Genomic DNA, 18581 nt, shown 5'->3' on the forward strand with positions numbered 1-18581 from the left:
ATTATATTTCACACACGCTTTTACATTTCATTATTTTATTTTTACAGGTGTCTATGATTACGTCTACGAAAACTGGCTCAAAGACTATAAAGAAATGTTCGTTTATGCGTGGACCGATAAGTGTCGCAACTTTGGTCAGCGCACCACCAACAGAGTTGAGAGCCAGCACGCAAATTTAAAAAGATACATTACGTGCGGGAGTTCATTGGAGCGAATAGCAAGATGCATCATTGATATAGTTGAAACTCAGTACGATGAAATACAAAAAAGTTTCACTGAGAGCATCGAAAAAACGATGAACCACCACAGACACCGAATGTTGGACAACCTACGTGGAAAGGTTTCCCATGAAGCACTTGATTTGCTGGAAAAAGAGCTACTGAGGAAGATGGATGTGTTGTGGAAACTTAACGCATCATGTGGTTGCCATATGTGGCTTAGCAAAGGATTGCCGTGTGCTTGTAGGCTGGAAAACTACACACGTACAGGTAAAAAATATTAAAACCACAAACCTTTTGTTATTTTGTACGATTTAGCTGTTTCTCACACCGTATTAACTTAACTGTGCAGGGCGTATAATACAACTCGACGAGATAGATGTATTCTGGCGTAAGCTTGACTTGCTCCCTTGTAAACTGGTAGACGAGGAGGTCGATATTGTAGCAGAGCTCAATAATGTGCGGCAACATTTAGAGGCGCAGTCCCCCGTTCAGCAAAAGAGTATGCTTTCAAAGATAAAAGCGGTTTTCACCCCGAAATCGTCAACCAAGAAACCACCGATCGTCCAGCAAAACACTCGCGGTCGGCCTACATCAAAGAAAGTACAAGAAAGGCTAGATGAAGCTGCGAGGTTAGACCAAGCTGCGAGATACAGCTCCTGTGGCGAGGACAGCAACGTAATTACCGCTTCCCCCAAGCATAGGTACGATTTACCCCGACACAGCTCATACGTACCGTCAGAGGGCTCTCGTGGAACTGGTTCGTTTGTGAAGTCTGAAAAACCTAAAATGCAACCAAACAGTTCAACAAGTTATAAAAAGAAGGAGACGAGGGATGATAAGGTTTTTCCATTAATAAAGGGGGACGAGCACTTGTTATGCATTAAGAGGTTTAAGAATCAAATTCCATCAAAGTTTCGCTCTTACATATCGCGTATACAAGATGTGACCCCAGACGGTCATTGTGGGTACAGGTCTGTGGCTGTCGGGTTAGGTTTTACGGAACACGCATGGCCCAATATTCGAAGAGATTTACTACTGGAGATTGACCATAACAAACCGCGTTGGAAGCATGTATTCGAAACATATAACGAAGGAGACTTTAAACGAATACGTAAGAGCATCGAATGGCATTCAGTGAAAGGGTGCGATCAAAGTCACTGGATGGAAATGCCCCAGGTAGGGCTTCTCATAGCGCAAAGGTATAATATTGTCCTCCACGTGCTAAGCATTGAATGGAGCTCTACCATCTTCCCATTAACGGATGCCCCACTAGATCCACGACCTCAAGCGATAACGCTTATACATGTTCACGGGGGACACTTCATACATGCTAAGTTGGAAGGAGACTACCCCATGCCTTTAGTGAACCCGCTGTGGTCGGCACATCGATCAATAGCTGCGAAACGGTGGGAAGAAATGTATACACCGCGGTTAGAGCACTACTACGAGTTAATGCATCCTAAATCAGACCGAGACAAAAACAGAGAACCGAGTTTAAATGTTATCGAAGATTAAGCGGAAACTTGTATTTTTGTAAATTGTAGAAATTTTTTAATTTATAAAGTTTTTATCATTTTTAATTTTTATAATTCAAATAATATCATTTTTAATTCATTTATAATTTATAATTTATAATTTATAATTTATAATTTATAATTTATAATTTATAATTTATAATTTATAATTCAAATTTTTATAAACATAATTTTTGGATTATTTTTAGTTTCTCTAAATACAAACCAAGAAAAAAACAAAAAAGGTCTTCTAAGGTGCGTAGGGATCCCTACGCATCGTATGTTATCCAAATGACAATAAAGCCCCTCTTTTGGCTTCCTTTAGCCTCAGAACAAGGGTAAAAAGGTAAAATGAGGCTAAACAAGGCAGCGTATTGATCAATACGCATCGTAGGTTAAAGGCGGACAATTTTCCCCCCAAATTGAAGTTTGAAAATATAAATATGTTAAATTACGATTTTGCCCTTCTTTTAGGGCTATACGAGACTAAATATAAGGGCAAAAAGGTCATTTTCGGACCTTTATATACGCTTCGTATGGGTCTCTACGATGCGTATATAATTTTCATCATGATGACCTTTATGCCCTTCTACAGATGCTTCGTATAGGCTAAACAGAAGGGTATAAAGGTCATTGTGATGACCTCTTATATACGTATCGTAGAGATCAATACGAAGCGTATATAGAGGTGGACAATGACCTTTTTGCCCTTATATTAAGCCCCGTATAGCACTGATAGAAGGGCGAAATCGTAATTTCAGACTTTGGCATACGATTCGTATTGATCTCTACGATGCGTATAGGTTCTGATATAAATCAGGAAAACCCTTACGCAGCGTATGTTCTTCCCCAAATTACATACAAAACCTCTACGAACCCCTACGAAGGCGACTACGTATTTCCGACCGTATACACGCGAATTCGAAGTATAAACGAGGTATATACTCAACCTATTTAAGTAATTTTGATTTTTTTGGTATTTTATCCGTAAATTAGGGCTGTATCATAGGTAAATTAGGGTTTACAGTGAATTAGGGGTGTTTGTTTGATTTGTTTGATTAGGGTTTACAGTGAATTAGGGGTATTTGTTTGATTTGTTTGATTAGGGTTTACAGTGACCATTTTTGTAAATTTATCAAACCTCAGGGACCATTTTTTGTAAACTTATCAAACCTCAGGGACCAATTTTGTAAACACATCAAACCTCAGGGACCATTTTTGTAAATTTATCATCCGTAAGGCGCGTATGGGCCTAACGGGCAACGACGGACTTAGTTTCGACGCTCGTTAGGCCCGTACGCGCCTTACGGACGACGTCGACTAAATAATAAAAAAAAATATAATTTAACGACGACGGTTCGACTTCGACTAAATAATAAAAAAATATAATTTAACGACGACGATCATAGTTTTGACGCTCGTAAGGCGCGTACGGTCCTAACGAGCGTCGAAACTAAGTTCGTCGTTAAAATATATATATTTTTTTTATTATTTAGTCGAAGTCGAACCGTAAGGCGCGTAGGTCCCTAACGAACGTCGAAACTAAGTTCGTCGTTTTATATTTTAACGACGAACTTAGTTTAGACGCTCGTTACGGACCTACGCGCCTTACGGATCGACTTCGACTAAATAATAAAAAAAGTATAATTTAACGACGATCTTAGTTTTGACGCTCGTAAAGCGCGTAGGTCCGTTCGAGCGTCGAAACTAAGTTCGTCGTTAAAATATATATTTTTTTATTATTTAGTCGAAGTCGAACCGTAAGGCCCGTAGGTCTCTAACGAGCGTCGAAACTAAGTTCGTCGTTTTATATTTTAACGACGAACTTAGTTTCGACGCTCGTTAGGGACCACTTGTGTCAATTTTTGAAACATCGGGGACCATTTTTGTAAAAAATTGAAACTTCAGGGACCAAAGTGTAAATATATCAAAAAAGGGACCATTTGTGTCAATTTTTGAAACTCCAAGGACCGTTTAAACCAAATTTCTTTTTAAACAGGATTTTTTTTTAAACATATTTTTTTTTTAATTTTTTAGTCGAAGTCGAACCGTAACCGGCGTTTGAACGACGTCTAAACCGGCAGCCGTTTGGGGCTGCGTTTGCAGCCGTAAACCGGCGTTTAAACGGCTGCAAACACAGCCCCAAAGGGCAGCGATTTCGCAGCCGTTTGGGGCTGCGTTTGCAGCCCTTTAAACGCCCGGTTACGGCTGCAAATGCTGCCGCAGACGGCAGCGAAAACGCAGCCGTGTGCGGCTGCGTTTGCAGCCGTTTAAACGCTCGTTTACGACTGCAAACGCAGCCGCAAACGGCAGCGAAATCGCTGCCGTTTGCGGCTGCGTTTGCAGCCGTTTAAATGCCCGTTAGGGACCTACGCGACTTACGGTTTCCATTTAATCGATGTCGTCTGATTATTATTTACTGACTGGTTTCCATTTATGCAGGTATTTGCACAAGATGATTTCCACTTCGATCACTGCTCGAAACAAAAGCCGGGAGTGGTGTACGAGTGGTGACTTATTCTTTTTGTATTGCCTCTTATACAAGAGGTCGTGCGCTCTCGCCTACGGGTTGGCGCAGTATTTCGCCTCCGCGCATCATCGACAGGAGCGCGGAATGCTATTCGGCGGCGCTTACGTGACCAAGATAGCCCATTCGTTGGGCTATCATCCGGAGAACGACCGCGGCCGTGTAGGCCCGGCGGCACAGCCAAAGCGGATGGGGATGAACACAATAAACGGGATGCATATTACCAAAGACTTTCCATGCGGGAAGCGGTTAAAGAATCTGGATGGCACGCAATACCAGCTTAAGGAACTGCCAGAAGAGTTCCCTCTGATTTATCCCCCGCGGGATCCGGAGCCGCCGGAGCCGCATGAGCCGGCCGCCGTTCTTCCGCGGCCACCACAGCCGCGTGGACCACCCGGGGCGCCCCAGTTCCCACGCCATGTTATGCCCGGTCCTGACCCGTCACATGAGCGGCTGCTTCGAAACGTTGAGAGAAACAATTATTTGTTAGAGTGGGTGGCTGCGGCGCTGCAGCAGCAGCGACAGCATGACGGGTTACCTCCACTACCCTTCATTGCGGATGCGGACTGGGATCAGCATCAGCGGCAGCAGCAGCAGCATCAGGAGCAGCAGCAGCAGCATCAGGAGCAGCAGCAGTAGTATTTTATCATTTTGTTATGTATGTACAAACTTTGTAATGTATTTTGTTATGTATATATCAAACTTCGGTGTAAACAGTTTCACATATTTTGAAATGTTATATTTTGAAATTCAGGCAGGTTATAAAAAATTCTGGCAGGTTATTTAAAGTGTTTTGTCGTTACGGACTTAGTTTCGACGCTCGTTAGGCCCGTACGCGCCTTACGGACGACGTCGACTAAATAATGGGCCTAACGAGCATCGAAACTAGGTCCGTCGTTGCCCGTTAGGCCCGTACGCGCCTTACGGACGACGTCGACTAAATAATAAAAAAAATATTATTTAGTCGACGTCGTCCGTAAGGCGCGTACGGGCCTAACGAGCGTCGAAACTAAGTCCGTCGTTGCCCGTTAGGCCCGTACGCGCCTTACGGATGACGTCGACTAAATAATAAAAAAAATATTATTTAGTCGACGTCGTCCGTAAGGCGCGTACGGGCCTAACGAGCGTCGAAACTAAGTCCGTCGTTGCCCGTTAGGCCCGTACGCGCCTTACGGATGACGTCGACTAAATAATAAAAAAAATATTATTTAGTCGACGTCGTCCGTAAGGCGCGTACGGGCCTAACGGGCGTCGAAACTAAGCCCGTCCTTAAAATTTTAACGACGGGCTTAGTTTCGACGCTCGTTAGGCCCGTACGCGACTTACGGACGACGTCGACTAAATAATAAAAAAAATATTATTTAGTCGACGTCGTCCGTAAGGCGCGTACGGGCCTAACGAGCGTCGAAACTAAGTCCGTCGTTGCCCTTTAGGCCCGTACGCGCCTTACGGATGACGTCGACTAAATAATAAAAAAAATATTATTTAGTCGACGTCGTCCGTAAGGCGCGTACGGGCCTAACGAGCGTCGAAACTAAGCCCGTCGTTAAAATTTTAACGACGGGCTTAGTTTCGACGCCCGTTAGGCCCGTACGCGCCTTACGGACGACGTCGAATAAATAAGAAAAAAAATATTATTTAGTCGACGTCGTACGTAAGGCGCGTACGGGCCTAACGGGCGTCGAAACTAAGTCCGTCGTTAAAAGTTTCGACGCCCGTTAGGCCCGTACGCGCCTTACGGACGACGTCGACTAAATAATAAAAAAAATATTATTTAGTCGACGTCGTCCGTAAGGCGCGTACGGGCCTAACGAGCGTCGAAACTAAGTCTGTCTTATATGTAGTAACTGCGTACAGGCCTAACGAGTGTCTCTGGAATATAACAGGTTCTGTGTGAATTTAAAGTTCAGAAGGCTTTATACGCTGCGTATTGACCAATACGCAGCGTATACGAAGTGTCAGTATACGCTGCGTATAGGTCAATACGCAGCGTATTAGCAGTTACTACATATAAGAATTAAGTTCCATGTTCTAACAGCTCCGGAACGGAGGATAAACTGGTTAAGGCGTTACGGTTCTAAATGATAGGTCACGAGTTCGATACATGCTAAGGGCCGGTTCTTTAAAGAAGACCCCCTTTTTATATTGATTTTATATATATTTACACTTTGGTCCCTGGTGTTTCATTTTTTATAAAAATGGTCCCTGAAGTTTCATGAAATTACAAAAATGGTCCCTAATGTTTGATAATTTAGATAAATGGTCCCTGATGTTTCCAGGATTTACAATAATGGTCCCTTATGTTTCAGAAATTGACACAAAATTTTTTCAGGTATGAAGTGTCAAATTTTACCAAGTTTATATACGCTGCGTATTGGCCAATACGCAGCGTATAGAAACCTGGCAAAAATTTGACACTTCAAACCTACCAAAATGACCCCAAATGTGCATCAGTTTTGTATATGCTGCGTATTGGTCAATACGCAGCGTATAAAGCCTTCTGAACTTTAAATTCACACAGAACCTGTTATATTCCAGAGACACTCGTTAGGCCTGTACGCAGTTACTACATATAAGACGGACTTAGTTTCGACGCTCGTTAGGCCCGTACGCGCCTTACGGACGACGTCGACTAAATAATATTTTTTTTATTATTTAGTCGACGTCGTCCGTAAGGCGCGTACGGGCCTAACGAGCGTCGAAACTAAGGCCGTTTAACGACGGGCTTAGTTTCGACGCTCGTTAGGCCCGTACGCGCCTTACGGAGGACGTCGACTAAATAATAAAAAAAATATTATTTAGTCGACGTCGTCCGTAAGGCGCGTACGGGCCTAACGGGCGTCGAAACTAAGCCCGTCGTTAAAATTTTAACGACGGGCTTACGGATGATAAATTTACAAAAATGGTCCCTGAGGTTTGATGTGTTTACAAAATTAGTCCCTGAGGTTTGATGAATTTGCAAAAATGGTCCCTGGTGTTTCCAGGATTTACAAAAATGGTCCCTGGTCAATTTCTGAAACACAAGGGACCATTTTATTAAATCCTGGAAACACCAGGGACCATTTTTGTAAATTCATCAAACCTCAGGGACCATTTTTGTAAATTTATCATCCGTAAGGCGCGTACGGGCCTAACGGGCAACGACGGACTTAGTTTCGACGCTCGTTAGGCCCGTACGCGCCTTACGGACGACGTCGACTAAATAATAAAAAAAATATTATTTAGTCGACGTCGTCCGTAAGGCGCGTACGGGCCTAACGAGCGTCGAAACTAAGTCCGTTTAACGACGGGCTTAGTTTCGACGCTCGTTAGGCCCGTACGCGCCTTACGGACGACGTCGACTAAATAATAAAAAAAAATATTATTTAGTCGACGTCGTCCGTAAGGCGCGTACGGGCCTAACGAGCGTCGAAACTAAGCCCGTCGTTGCCCGTTAGGCCCGTACGCGCCTTACGGATGACGTCGACTAAATAATAAAAAAAATATTATTTAGTCGACGTCGTCAGTAAGGCGCGTACGGGCCTAACGAGCGTCGAAACTAAGCCCGTCGTTAAAATTTTAACGACGGGCTTAGTTTCGACGCTCGTTAGGCCCGTACGCGCCTTACGGACGACGTCGACTAAATAATAAAAAAAATATTATTTAGTCGAGGTCGTCCGTAAGGCGCGTACGGGCCTAACGAGCGTCGAAACTAAGTCCGTCGTTGCCCGTTAGGCCCGTACGCGCCTTACGGATGACGTCGACTAAATAATAAAAAAAAATATTATTTAGTCGACGTCGTCCGTAAGGCGCGTACGGGCCTAACGAGCGTCGACGGGCTTAGTTTCGACGCTCGTTAGGCCCGTACGCGACTTACGGACGACGTCGACTAAATAATAAAAAAAAATATTATTTAGTCGACGTCGTCCGTAAGGCGCGTACGGGCCTAACGCGCGTCGAAACTAAGCCCGTCGTTGCCCGTTAGGCCCGTACGCGCCTTACGGATGATAAATTTACAAAAATGGTCCCTGAGGTTTTATGTGTTTACAAAATTGGTCCCTGAGGTTTGATGAATTTACAAAAATGGTCCCTGGTGTTTCCAGGATTTACAAAAATGGTCCCTGGTCAATTTCTGAAACACAAGGGACCATTTTATTAAATCCTGGAAACACCAGGGACCGTTTTTGTAAATTCATCAAACCTCAGGGACCATTTTTGTAAATTTATCATCCGTAAGGCGCGTACGGGCCTAACGGGCAACGACGGACTTATTTAGTCGACGTCGTCCGTAAGGCGCATACGGGCCTAACGAGCGTCGAAACTAAGTCCGTCGTTTCCCGTTAGGCCCGTACGCGCCTTACGGATGATAAATTTACAAAAATGGTCCCTGAGGTTTGATGTGTTTACAAAATTAGTCCCTGAGGTTTGATGAATTTACAAAAATGGTCCCTGGTGTTTCCAGGATTTACAAAAATGGTCCCTGGTCAATTTCTGAAACACAAGAGACCATTTTATTAAATCCTGGAAACACCAGGGACCATTTTTGTAAATTCATCAAACCTCAGGGACCATTTTTGTAAATTTATCATCCGTAAGGCGCGTACGGGCCTAACGGGCAACGACGGACTTAGTTTCGACGCTCGTTAGGCCCGTACGCGCCTTACGGACGACGTCGACTAAATAATAAAAAAAATATTATTTAGTCGACGTCGTCCGTAAGGCGCGTACGGGCCTAACGAGCGTCGAAACTAAGTCCGTTTAACGACGGGCTTAGTTTCGACGCTCGTTAGGCTCGTACGCGCCTTACGGACGACGTCGACTAAATAATAAAAAAAATATAAGAATTAAGTTCCATGTTCTAACGAGTGTCTCTGGAACATAACAGGTTCTGTGTGAATTTAAAGTTCAGAAGGCTTTATACGCTGCGTATTGACCAATACGCAGCGTATACAAAGTGTCAGTATATGATTCGTATAGGTCAATACGCAGCGTATTAGGAGTCACTGCATATAAGAATTAAGTTCCATGTTCTAACAGCTCCGGAACGGAGGATAAACTGGTTAAGGCGTTACGGTTCTAAATGAAAGGTCACGAGTTCGATTCATGCTAAGGGCCGGTTCTTTAAAGAAGACCCCCTTTTATACTGATTTTATATATATTTACACTTTGGTCCCTGGTGTTTCATTTTTTATAAAAATGGTCCCTGAAGTTTCATGAAATTACAAAAATGGTCCCTGATGTTTGATAATTTAGATAAATGGTCCCTGATGTTTCCAGGATTTACAATAATGGTCCCTTATGTTTCTGAAATTGACACAAAATGTTTCCAGGTATGAAGTGTCAAATTTTACCAAGTTTATATACGCTGCGTATTGGTCAATACGCAGCGTATAGAAACCTGGCAAAAATTTGACACTTCAAACCTACCAAAATGACCCCAAATGTGCATCAGTTTTGTATACGCTGCGTATTGGTCAATACGCAGCGTATAGGGACCTTGTTTTCTGTGCAATGATTGGTAATCAGGCACTGAGATCTATGGTTTATCTACGCTGCGTATTGGTCAATACGCAGCGTCTAGGGTTAACCTTATAGGCTGCGTATTGACCAATACGCAGCGTAGATAAACCCTAACTTTTGCTAGGGTTTGGTGTGCCAATAGGCACTTTAGTGTGCCAATAGGCACACTCAATTGAATATGAGAATGCACTATAAACAGACATCCCTCAGAGTTTCCATAGAACAGGCTAAAAAGTTTGTGTGGAAATGTTAAATCATATAGGGAAGGGATGCAATTTAGGGAGAGATCATGTATAGTGATAGTAATGGATGTGTTGTATCTAGTCCCTGTTACTTCAATGGGACCCACGAATTCCACTCCTGAATGTTACTTGGAGGAAGAGGGTCGTTTGATAAAGAAGTTTTTTGACGAAAGCCACCGTAGAGGACCCAGAGCTATCACTGTCCCAAACCCACCTGTCTTGACTTCCTTAAACCTGAAACCATAAAGTCTTTCCAGCAGCCCCGTCAGTTCATTGAACTGACCTTCCATAGGTGTATTTCTCCAATTCCAATTCATAGAAATTTCCCTCTCTCTTTCAATGCATCTATCAACCACCAGACATCTCTTAGCACTTCCAACAAAACAAGTTAGGATATGTATTTTTTAGTGGCTGGTCGTCCAACCAAATGTCCAACCAAAATCTAACTTTTAACCCATTTCCAACCTCTCCTTTAATTAACTTGGACATGGAGGCATTAGAGTGAACAAAGAAGTTATCCAGATTTGCAATGGTTCCCCAAACACCATTAAGGCTTCTATTGTGTGGAAGAGTCGGCCACGACCTCGGAGTTTGATGGTATAGATGAAATAATTCTACACTATAAACTTCTGCCTTCCGTCTTAAATCTCCACCACCACCTCGCATGGAGCGAAAGATCTGAGTCCTTTAACAGACACGAACCCAATCCCCATCCACCTTGGATGTGGTCTCACGCTTCCAAGCTACCCAATACGTTTTCTTGTTACCATCACCCCACCCCACAAAAAGTTTCTTCTTTTGGCCTCCAAAATATTTAAATATACTCGGGGACCTTGTAACGAGAGAAATAAAAGCTCGGTATGCTTTCAAGAACCGGTTTGATCAATGTGATTCCCCACCTAACGAAAGGGTGTAAGCTTTCTAAGCTGAGTCTTATTTTATCGAAAATATCACCACTGTGATCCTTAAAACGATAGAGTCTTCTATCGTTTTCGAAACAGGGTCCGTGGTGTTGTTGAAGACTATCATTTCTATTTTTGCGTCAAATTCAATCACCACCCCATAACCACCTATATCACCAATATCTATATGTACCAATTGGGAACTTACTCTGGTACCAAGATATTAATCAGATATCAACTTCTAGTAATCGTATTCTCCAAAATTCGTGTGATATTCCTTGTGTTCGTGAGATTGAGTGTATACACCGCTAACATAGTGGTATGAGAGTGTAATTCCTTGAGATCCAGGATTTTTTTCAATTAAATCAAAGAAACCATGTTTCCCGGCAACCATTGTCCCGATTAAAAACGCCGAAGAGCAATCAGACGAACAACATTGAATCCGACACAATGCTACTACTTCCATGATCTATTATGGCCATTATGTAATCAACTGCACCATAAAAATAATAACAAGATGAAGCTACAACCCTTATTTGCCATGCCATTAACACCGGGCCGGCATTCAAGACCAAACATCCGACACATGGTACAGTGAAGATCTATTGTTCTTGTCACTGAAACAGGCTTATGGTCTGATATGTGGTATGTAACCACTTCATTTAAACACCACTGTTCTGGATATCTATCTCTATTCAAAGATTTTTTAAAAAATAGCATGGGATAGAAACCAGAACAGGTAATCATGAAACATTGTTCATACGAGGCATTGGTGTAATTGATCTTAAGACTAACAACTTTAAACTGACGATTCCTAGTGTGTTCTATACACCGGAAATCATTCGTATAATGTTCTTGTAAAGATCAAATGATTCAACAAGGATTTATTGTTAAGACCATGAAACCACATATAGAAAAGCATCATGTATTTGCATTTTGATCAGTAAGACAGCAAATTTTGTTTTGTAGTTTAGTAAGTTGTCTGATTGTTTCATTTTATGTAAAAGTAAGTGCCCGTTATGTACCAGTTCAACATTGGAAAGCATTAGATTACTTGAATTTATTCTCTTTTCACTTGAAACCATGTGTAGTGGCTAAGTAAAGCAGCTTGTTCTTTGCCACTTCACGCCCCAAGACGCCGGAACACCGCCCCTGTGGGCGTGATTCTCTCAAAAATTCGAAGAATTGCGTGTTTGTGGAAACGCCCGGACAATTGTGATTTGGCCTATAGGAAATTAAAGAAAAAGAAAAGAAAGTAAACTACATATCCGAGGTAAACATTGCAAGGGGCATTATACCACTGCGCCCTTAACTTCAAGCCCCATAATGCCCATTGCTGACTGGGATGTCATGTGTCGGATAACGCTCAAAGAGGGGCTTGATCTTCAAGCCCCACTACACATGGTCTGATACTTTTTTAGTGTAATTTGGTGAAGTTATATCAGGATGAAAAATAGTTTTATTAATGAATTATGTTACATTTATATCCACCTTTCATGCCATAAAGTTGCCTACCTTTACGCGTTACTTAGGTACCTTGGTTCCGCGGCTTATAAATGCCCTTTATTGTGTTTGCTGCTGGCATTGTCTTACAAGCGAGTTTCTCCGCCTCATTGACCTTCGCAGCATAGCTTCCGCCGGACCTCACCAACCATTTTCCCCGTGCTTAACATTTCTAGAAAGGCCTCCAACTATATATCTGATTAGATCTGATCTTATTGATCTTCTCTTCAGACTAGTTGTTGTGTGTGGGATTTAAGTGAGCATCTCTTCTTCCTCTTTCATTTCTATATGTTTGAATTAGGGTTTTTCCATGTAAAAAAATTAGGGGTTTTTCGAAAAAGGAGTGACACACGATTGGAAAAGTTAGAGGTTTTCTCATTGTCAACTTTGCCAACTTCTTGTTGCTGTGATTTAATTAGGGTTTGGTCCATACGATCGTGCCACCTTACAAGTTTATCTCTTTTTCGTAGTTGTTTGTGTTTGTTGTTACAGCATGATCTAGTATAGCTATTAATTGTTGATCCATAATTGAATGTAGATCTTGCGGTTTTTATTGGATCATCCCATTCTGATCTCAAGAAATCCAAAACCATCTTTTGAACTAATTTATTAGCTTATGTGCTATATATGATATCTCTATGTATGATAGTATTAAGTATCTGCAAAAGAGCTTAAGAATGACACAGGTCACCCTTTCACATAACTAGTCGCACAGTTTTATCTAACCTTTTGCATTACATGTTCATAATTGTAATTATCTTGCATTTGATTGTTAATGGAACGTCTTTGATTACGAGCTTTTGTGTTTTTAGCTGGTACTGCGTCGTTAGCAAGTCTTGATAACATTTCCTTCAAATCAAGATGAATTTCACTGGAAGCAAAAGTACTGAACCAATGTATGTATGAGTTTTAAATAAATTCGCATACTTTTGAAGCTTGATTTTAAAGACTGGGTATAATTAACATGCTTTTGCTTTTGTAGACGGGGTATCATTCCTCCCAATTCAGGCAGGATTCTGGGTGAACCGAGACCCAAGATGCGAAGGTTGCATGATGTGTATAAAGGGCTTGGTGATTCAGTTTCCAGTGATGAGGAGAGTGAATTTTCAGATACTATGACTTTAAACACAGTGGTTAGAAAAATTAGGGCTAAACGTCGAAAAGCAAGAATTCTTAAAGGCAAAATGAAGGAACCTGTGATGAGTGATTTCAGTTCAGAATCTGATAATGATTCAAATGAACATGTGCCACCTGCTGCTGGGTCTGGTGTACCCCGGGATATTGAATATAAATATGAGATTTCTGTACGCACTATAAACAGAAATCCCTCAGAGTTTGAGATAAAAGTGTCTGAAAGGTTTGTGTTGAAATCTTAGATCATATAGGGAAGCTATGCAATTTAGGGAGGGATCATGGATAGTGATAGTAACGGACTTGTTGTATCTAGTCCCTGAAATGTAAGAAATGGTTATGTGAACTTATTTCAGTTGAAGTTTTTATGTATGTCTTTTGAATTTGCTTGCTATCTAATTTGCTATTCGTGTTCTACATTATCTTAAGACCAATCATAGACAAACATTTTTTTTTTTGTTTCGGGGGCTGATAGTGATTGTATTAGATGAAACAATTAAACTTAATTTATGATATGTATATGTACTTATATTTGTGATAGCTAGAACTCGGATCATAGCGATAAGGTATGGTGGATATTATAAGCGGGTAATTCAAAACTGCCAATGACAGTTTTCCCGCTTGAATTAACCGCCAAGTTTGTTATGTATATAAGTGTAAGGACCGGCATCATTAACCGGCACCAAGACACTCAATTCCTTTCGTTAATTGTCTGTCCATTCGTTTGTTATTGTCTGTTAATTATGTCAAACAAGTCCGCTGCAAACAGACGGTTGAATCATCTGCAAGATGATGATGTTCAGATCAAACCATGTTCTTCCCCAACATGTGGTATCAGAGCCAGGTTACAACACTTCCATGCCAACACTGCCAAGATGAAGAAACAAGACTGCAAAAGAAAATTCATCGGACAAAATTGTGTTATTATTGTCATCGCCCAGGCCACTTCATATATGACTGCAAATCAAAGGAGAATGATGAAAACACACAACTTGTCTCTCAAGCGATAAATGCAGGGATTCGAAAACAAAGGGAATCGGTAGAAGAAAGGAACGAGATGATAGTGACTGGATCAGAGGGCGGAACATGGGGAGACATATGGTATGTTAGTCTTTCGTTTACACAACACTATGCCGGTAATCTAAATGTTTTCAAGCGCATCAAACATTTAGTGGGGGTTGAAACCAACTCGGGGGAAAATGATTTCTTGTTTTTGCGGGGCATAGGGGTTGTAGAAGTCAAGTCCAATAATGAAAAGTTACTAATTCAGGGTGTCTTATACACACCGGAATTAGATAGAAATGTTCTTAGTCTAAATCAGTTAACGATGCAAGGTTTTACGGTTAAAAAGGATGGAGATACTTGCAAAATATTTCCTATGTTTTCATCCCCTAACAATAATACTGTCAATGAAGTAAAGGGACTGTCGAAGGAAGAAGAATTGGGTCTAAAAGAAAAACAAAAGGTGATAAGGTTGAATGATGTGAATGAAAAATACAAAGAGGAATACCTTAATTCCTATTTTGAAGACTTACATGTCTCCTCCGATGAAACGGATTGGAGTGTTATGATCATAAGGGCTTTAGAATTCAATGATTTCAAAGATTGTGTGAATCTGTTAAACATGTTAGAGGATGGTAAGTTTGTGTTCCATTACAAGTATGAATTAGAAAAGAAATTCGATGAAATGGTATCTTGGTTCGTCATAACCTTCCTGGGCATAACAACTAGACCAATACCTCCGGTGATGACCGAGAATAGGAAAGTCGATTTGCTGAGTCTGTACATGATTGTGGAACGGGATGGTGGTTACAACAGTGTAACCGAAGATAATCTCTGGCCGATTATCGCTAAAGACATGGGCTTTGAATACAAGGATGGTGAATACGTGCGGACCGTTTATGCCATATATTTAGATATTCTAGTGTATTATTATAAGTTTAAAGATGTGCAGACAAGAGCCAATGAATCAGAAAGAATGAAGGATAGGGAAGATGTACCTGAATGCAGTCTCGGAAGGAGCACAAGTGCTGAAGAAGTCAAGAATGTAACTGAAGTGGAATCGTTTGCGCTGTATGCAGAAAACAGTTGGGAAGGAGCATGGAATGCACACAAGAAAAGAAGAAAGTTCAACTTTGATCATGCAAGAAAAGCTGTTGAAGAAGCAAATGCAAGCGTTCTCAAGGGTGTTTCTAAACGTAATTAAGTTTAGGGGGAAGTATTAGATGAAACAATTAAACTTAATTTATGATATGTATATGTACTTATATTTGTGATAGCTAGAACTCGGATCATAGCGATAAGGTATGGTGGATATTATAAGCGGGTAATTCAAAACTGCCAATGACAGTTTTCCCGCTTGAATTAACCGCCAAGTTTGTTATGTATATAAGTGTAAGGACCGGCATCATTAACCGGCACCAAGACACTCAATTCCTTTCGTTAATTGTCTGTCCATTCGTTTGTTATTGTCTGTTAATTATGTCAAACAAGTCCGCAGCAAACAGACGGTTGAATCATCTGCAAGATGATGATGTTCAGATCAAACCATGTTCTTCCCCAACAGATTGGCAGCTGTATGACTATTACGATTCTGATTGTGATGGTTGTCGATCTCCTGAGTCATGGATTGAGTAGTTATTCACCCATCTCATCGAGGACCACGAAACTTCATGCTACTTTTGTCAACAAAGATTAACAACAAACGTTTGGTGGTACACAAAAGGGTTTATAGGTTTGAGTTTCAAGCCTCACAAATGGCTGGAAAGTGGTTGCTATTAGTTCATTCATGATTGTTTCTGCTTCAAGCAGTCACTAAAGTGCGTCCACAACATTGCTACAAACTGCTAGATTCATCAATAGAACCTTACCCAGGGCCGGCCCGTTAGTGTATCAAACCCAAGCTAGGACTTTGGGCCTCCAAGTTTTCGGGGCCTCTGCTTGAAAAATATTTTATGTATATAGTATGTGTAATTATAATATATTGATTAACTTCACATATATGGTTGTTGTAGTCTAGCGGTGTAGAATAATATCCGCAAGCAGTAGGTCTTGGTTCAAAACCCAACACACATTCAAATTTATGTTTTCTTCATCTTTTCTAAATTGGAGAGTCCCTAGGCCGAAATAATTCCAGTGTCGGTTCCTTTGGTTTTTAGGCAGTTGTAATTTATATACCCATACCGAGTGTTGTTTTGTTCTGTTTTAATTTTTTGGCTTATCAAAATAGTTGGGGTAAGTTGTAACTTGCCTTCATGGTCACAACCAAATATTCATATTCGAATTGGAGATTGGTTCCCTTAAAACTACTTGAGCCCTTTTTACCAAACAATTTTAACAATTTCGTTTCCCCCCACTTGAGCCCTTTTTACCAAACATTTTTTACCAAACAATTTTAACAATAATCTACTTGTACATTTTAATCCACATGTTAATACTGACCAAGATAACTATTGAAACATCGACAAAAATGAGTAGGTCATTATGGTACTTTTGGATTTTTTTTAAGACATTATAGTATATAAGATATGACAAGAATACATAAAATAATTATAAGTTTGTTATGGAGGGGGAAAAGTGTAACTAATTACCCATACTTAATATTAAAACTCAGGGATTTAAGTGTAATAAGATATGAGGCTAAAATATAATTATTATTTAAAAGACCAATTTATCCTTTTTAGGGGTGTGTTTATAAATTGAGAGGGGAAAAGTTTTTATTTTTTGGGTATCTTAAAATGTCCATCCCTTATGCATTATAATATAGTATTGATAAAGTTATTGTTTTGATGTGTTTGCATAAAGTGGAATGGAAGATGATGCATATTTGTTGTAGCATGTTATAACCTCAGTGAAGAGTGAAGAGTGACCTATAATAAAGGATCTGAAGGGGATTTTAAAACCAAAATCATTCAACAAGTGAAGGCCATTTTATTCCTAAGGGTAGTCTTACCTCCGAGAAATAATGCCTTTCCAGCCACATCTAGGGGCATCAAAAATTCATTTCGATTATCATAAACATTCAAATTCGATTCAGTTGGAGCCAATAATGTAATACGAATTTATAATTTTAAATTTGATTCAATTGAAATTGAAATTGGAATTTAAATTATACATATTTATTTATTTATTATATTTATGTATAATACACACATAAAACTTTATATGGGTTATAGTATAAATTAATCTATAAATTTATACTAAGTCTTAAAATAGTCCATTGTCATGCCCAAATAGACCATATATAACTTAAATTTATCTTCAACATATAACTTTTAACCTAACTTATTTGCATCAGCCAAGCCACGCCACGACCATAACTTAACTTACTAAGACAACAACGCCACCATCACCCATCGGCCTGTGCTATATATGATATCTATGTATGATAATATTAAGTATCTGCAAAAGGGCTTAAGAAAGACACGGGTCTTCCTTTCACATAACGCATTGCACAATTTTATCTACAACTTTTTGCATTACATGTTCATAATTGTAATTATCTTGCATTTGATTGTTATTGGAATGTCTTTGATTAGGAGCTTTTGTGTTTTTAGCACGTACTGGGTCGTTAGCAATTCTTGATAACATTTCCTTCAAATCAAGATGAATTTCATTGGAAGCACAAGTATTGAACCAATGTATGTATGAGTCGTATATAAACTAGCATATATTTGATGCTTGATTTTAAAGACTAGGTATAATTAACATGCTTTTGCTTTCGAATTGATTTTAAATACGGGGTACCATTCCTACTAATTCAGACAGGAATCTGGGTGAACTGAGATCCCAAGTGTGAAGGTTAAATGATGTATATAAAGGGCTTGGTGATTCAGTTTCAAGTAACCAGGAGAGCGAATTTTCAGATACTATGACTTTAAACACATTTGTTAGAATAATAAGGGCTAAAGGTTGAGAAGCAAGTATTCTTAAAGGCAAAATGAAGAAGCCTGTTTCTTCGAATGAAGAGAACACTTCGGGAACCTGTGAGGTATTCACATTCTCTTTACTCCTTTATCTTCTTTTTCTTGATCGTAACTAAA

At 40.3% G+C, this 18581-nt stretch overlaps 1 protein-coding gene across 1 annotated transcript in view; it reads left to right on the forward strand.

Annotated features, from left to right (window-relative positions):
* LOC110880135 overlaps positions 1-4901 on the forward strand; it is a 47363-nt gene extending 42462 nt beyond the window's left edge. The window contains exons 6-9 of the mRNA XM_035977165.1: positions 48-488; positions 571-1721; positions 3820-4073; positions 4178-4901. Coding sequence (XP_035833058.1) covers positions 48-488; positions 571-1721; positions 3820-4073; positions 4178-4901 — 2570 coding nt within the window. The remainder of the gene's footprint in view (positions 1-47; positions 489-570; positions 1722-3819; positions 4074-4177) is intronic.
* Positions 4902-18581: the final 13680 nt, after the last annotated feature.

The sequence above is a fragment of the Helianthus annuus genome, chromosome 9 (genome assembly GCF_002127325.2).
Source record: "Helianthus annuus cultivar XRQ/B chromosome 9, HanXRQr2.0-SUNRISE, whole genome shotgun sequence".
Classification (NCBI taxonomy): domain Eukaryota; kingdom Viridiplantae; phylum Streptophyta; class Magnoliopsida; order Asterales; family Asteraceae; genus Helianthus; species Helianthus annuus.